Source organism: Monopterus albus, unplaced genomic scaffold, assembly GCF_001952655.1.
Source record: "Monopterus albus unplaced genomic scaffold, M_albus_1.0 scaffold17.1, whole genome shotgun sequence".
Taxonomy (NCBI): Eukaryota; Metazoa; Chordata; class Actinopteri; order Synbranchiformes; family Synbranchidae; genus Monopterus; species Monopterus albus.
In genome coordinates, this window is record NW_018127897.1 from 2,744,944 (window position 1) to 2,749,676 (window position 4,733).

A 4,733-nucleotide genomic window follows, 5' to 3' on the forward strand; every position below is an offset into this window, starting at 1 on the left:
CAGGATGCAGAAAATGGAGGAAGAAAAATAAAATGATGTGCCCATATAGAAGCCGAGTAAAGGAATATGTGCAGAGCGCTGATAAACTATCTTTAATAAGACTGACCTTTCATGCTGGAGAAAGTTACTGGGGGATTCATCCTTATAATTACCATATAGATGATTTTACCCCTCTCCTGCCATGGAACATTTCCAAGGGCTCTGGCATTGATTGAATGGAAATTGAACTTGTTAACATTCTTTTCAGCCTGTTACAGCTTAGTGCATGGTGCAACTGTTCATCAATTCTCCCCAAATTTTGATTTGAAATATCTTTATGAACAGGCTGGAGCCTGCTTTCATTGACATCAGTGTTGAGATTTTTATCACTTGGTGAATGCACAATGGTGCATTCTGAGTCCAGCTGCTGTGTTTATTGTGGAAAAGTTTTGACACATTGTCAATAGTGTATTTTTTTCCTCATCTGCTGGTTTTCACAATACTTTATGTTGCTGCATGTGGAGTGTTTGCTGAGTTAAAAGTGGATGAAGCAAACGATAATGTACAAAACAAGCAGCTTCTTTTTTGTCACATATTGTTGACAGCATTATGTTGTTGCCAGCTATTTTATCTGTCATATTAAAAGCAACACATTAGGGAATATTACAAACTGAATTTACATAAAAAACCCTTTATTGATCAGAGAGTGGATTTTTGCTTGTTAGTGCTTGACATGCAAACACAACACATCTAGACAAACACACAAACCTGACTAAAGAGGCCACATCTGGCCACAGTGTACTCAAAATAAGGACTTGTATGCAGATTTACGATGACTATCAAAATATCTATTTAGATGTCTGCTGTGACTGCTGACAATACTGCAATCAAAATGCAAATGAGAAGGAATAGAGACATAAATAAACATTCACGTGCCAGATTCATATTTACAATCAAGGCAACTGTTACTTAAAATAATTTCTTTCACTAGTGTGTTATCTTTTCATTCAAATCAGACATGCTAATGCTGGTATTTTCACTGACAACATTGTCATCACTCTTTTCTAATATGAAACGAACAGCAAAATTGCTGCTAGCCCAGTTATTGCTATAATATGCTATAAAATGTGTTGAATGTGATATGATTAACTGTTGCCATCAGTACTTTTTTTTTTTTTTTGATTTACAATATCCAAAGGCCATTTAGAAGAAATAACCATATTCCATACAAATGGCAGAATGGGCCATTGCTCTAAGTCAAAATTGCATCATCAGGATTGGGCAAAAAGTGCTATTATACAGATGGCCATGACTAATGAGCTCACTGTGTGCGTCTTTGATGTTTCCAGTGAGCAGAGAGCAAACTGCGAGCCATCATGTTGTCTGTAATGAAGATGACAATAGCACTTGGAACATGGCGTGTTACAGATATGTAAATCACAGCCATTTGGTCACAGGCTTGTTTATTGCAGCTTTTATTTGCAAGAAAACTGAAAGCTTCCATATTTGAAGAATCACAGCAACATGTCTTTAATTTCTTCCCCATCTTTGCCTCAGTTTTTGCAGAATCTTCCTCACACATGTAAATATAAATCCGCTCACACTTCATAGATTGTATTTATGATAAGCAGTAGGCATGGCATATGAGAAAGAAATGGATTGTAGATCCAATATGTTTCTGTCTGAATTGGTGTTAGAATATTGTTTTTGAAGACTGGCTTTCATAAGGTTCTTTCAATAAAGCCAGGTGCATGGGTTTATGATGTGTTGATGTTAGGAGAGATTGAGTTTGTGTTGCTGAATACCAGATGGATGTACCCAGGGAGAACAAATCACCTTTTCTGTTCTGTTCATGTCCCCTCTGTTCCATGTCAGCTCTGCTGGCTCTTTGATCAGTCTTTCCTCTGGGGAACTGACAGTCCTCGTAATTTCATCCTTACCACAATCAATGCAAACAAGAATTGAATGTTTTAGCAGAAAAAAAAATTGAAGGAAATTTTGAAAATATTATTATTATTCTTTACTCCGGATGGTAGAAGGCAAGGGACCTGTCCAAAGCTCTTACGGCTCATACCTTCAGCTGGTTGATTTATGGAGAAGCCAATAATATATAGAATTTTATTTTCCACTCTTTTAACATGAACTATCAAAGGTACTTCTTTGCACAGAGTTATAACCTTAAAGTTCCCTTACACTAAGGCATATAGGCTTGTGGCCACCTCAAACCAAACTGACATGTATTGTAGGTGCACGCATACAAACGGAGGCTTAAGCACAGAAAGAAGTGTGCATGTTCACAATAAAGAGGAAAACTGGCTTTTGCGCATGCCTCGCCATTGTATGTGGTGCACTGCGCAGGTTTTGCACAGACATCCATGGTGTGCAGCACAGAGCGAGGGTGCACCTAATGTTCAAATCTGTTGAACGTTTACCCTGGCTGCACTGACATCTGTTCGTGCAGCCACACTCATAGAACCCCAGGTTACAGTTTGTAACCAACGTTACAGAATTTTCCCAAACTGTACAGTACTATGATCCTCATGTTGATATCAGTTAAAGAAACACAACTTATTTAGCTAGGGATATATCAGCAGACGAGTGGCACTACCAAGACTGTTTAAAAAAACACAAATCCTCTAAAACGTAACATTAGTGATCTACTGCTAGTAACATTAAGTAACATTAGTATTGTAGCTGCGCCATTTTGTACGGTACCCTTGGGATTTCTACATAAAGTTTGGCGGAATGCACAGCACAAGGCCCTCGTTTTTCCGTTGTAATGTAAACATACCTTTACTGTGGCATTTAAAGTTATGTGCCACAATGCGGGGAGCCGAGTCCACTGTTGCCCTCCCGGGACCAGACAGTCAGTAGCTGTGTCACAGAGCTTTGAAATAAATCAAATGAGCTGTGTAACCAGCTATTACTTTGTTAGAAAGTTGGTTCCTCAGGTATCAAGATTATTTATCATGGCCTGGAATAAGGACATTGAAGACCCAAGACATCATGACATGTGATCTGCTGCATAACAATCCACAGAATCCAATGACCTGATTTCTCTCTTGCAATAGTAAAAAGATACATCTTCATGAGCTGCCCATATACTCAGCAGCAGGGTGTCACAGGGAGTATAGAAATATGAAGAGAATTGAGAAATAAATTGGAAATCTGTGCATTAGTGTAAAAGCAGAAGAACATGAGTCAGTAAAGTCTTACATTAAATGTTATATTACTTCTTTCTTACCAACCCTTCTCTTTGCTTTTATGTGACAGAATGTGGTCCCAGGCCATCTTCGCCAGTACCCACCCAACCCAACTGTGGTGATGAAGTCCATCATCAGCATGAACAGCCCCAATGGGATGATGTCTCGGAATCAGCTGACCACCATCAACCAATCCCAACTCAATGCACAGCTGAGCCTAAACATGGCAGGACCCAACATCACCCATACTTCCCCTTCTCCACCTGCCAGCAAGTCTGCCACACCTTCCCCCTCCAGCTCTATAAATGAAGATGAGCAGGATGATGGCAACAGGGTGAGGAAAAGGACTTAAGTGTATGCTAATTGTAGGAAATTAACAAGCTGATGTAAAGGGCATTTTTTGTAAACTTCTTGATCTCAATAATTGCCATTACTGTAGGTCACTGGAGAGAAACGACCAGCTCCCATAGATCCCACAAAAAAACCCAAGACTCCTAAGAAGAAGAAGAAGAAGGATCCCAATGAGCCTCAGAAGCCAGTGTCAGCTTATGCCCTGTTCTTTAGAGACACCCAGGCTGCCATCAAAGGTCAGAATCCCAATGCCACTTTCGGAGAAGTGTCCAAGATTGTGGCCTCCATGTGGGATGGTCTGGGCGAGGAGCAGAAGCAGGTACTACAAATTGTAGCTATGTGTATGTTGATCAAATAAAGTGTGGTAGTATCGTGTCTGTGTGTTAAGGTATGTTGCCTAGGAGGAATTATCTCTAAATAAAAAGAAGCTTCATTTGTCCATTCACACATGCCACTGTCTCATCGCAGGTTTACAAAAGCAAAACAGAAGCTGCCAAGAAAGAATATTTAAAAGCCCTCGCAGCATACCGTGCTAGCCTGGTTTCCAAGGTGAGAAACTGTTTCTTCTTTTCACCAAAAAAAGCGTGAACTTAACAGAAACCTAAATAAAATTTCTCAGAAGTCTTTGTAATATAATATGCAAACTTCTGTAAGCAATTTGAAGTCTAGAAAATGTGCAGTATAACTATAGATGAAGTAACTACATTTGTAAAGTTGTGTACTTAATTTTAGATTATTTTTTTTTCCATCCAGGCTGCAGCAGAATCGGCTGAGGCCCAGACTATACGCTCCGTGCAGCAGACCCTGGCCTCCACCAGCCTTTCACCAGGCCTGGTGCTGCCTTCGCCCCTCAACCAGCACCCCTCACTGCCATCAGCTTCCCAGGCCCTCCAACAAGCCCTACCACGGGCCATTGCCCCAAAACCTCTGCAGATGAGACTAGGGGGCAGTCAGATCGTGACCTCAGTCACAGTTTCCCACCAGAACATGTCCTCCGGGATGCCGCAGCAGTTGCTTGGCCAGATTGGTCCCGGAGGGGCCATGGTGGCAGGTGCCCAGTCAACCGCAGTGTCTCAGATGAGCCCGCCCATGCAGCCGGTGCAGCAACATGTGATGCAGCAGCTTCAGCAACAGCAACAGCAGCAGCAGATGCACCAGCACCTCCAGCACCATCAGATGCAGCAACAGCAGCTGCAGCAC

At 41.4% G+C, this 4,733-nt stretch overlaps 1 protein-coding gene across 1 annotated transcript in view; it reads left to right on the plus strand.

Moving 5' to 3' along the window:
* The window catches only part of tox3 (TOX high mobility group box family member 3), a 48,368-nt gene that overhangs the window by 43,247 nt on the left and 388 nt on the right, over positions 1 to 4,733 (plus strand). The window contains exons 4-7 of the mRNA XM_020592362.1: positions 3,253 to 3,516; positions 3,622 to 3,852; positions 4,002 to 4,082; positions 4,287 to 4,729. Coding sequence (XP_020448018.1) covers positions 3,253 to 3,516; positions 3,622 to 3,852; positions 4,002 to 4,082; positions 4,287 to 4,729 — 1,019 coding nt within the window. The remainder of the gene's footprint in view (positions 1 to 3,252; positions 3,517 to 3,621; positions 3,853 to 4,001; positions 4,083 to 4,286; positions 4,730 to 4,733) is intronic.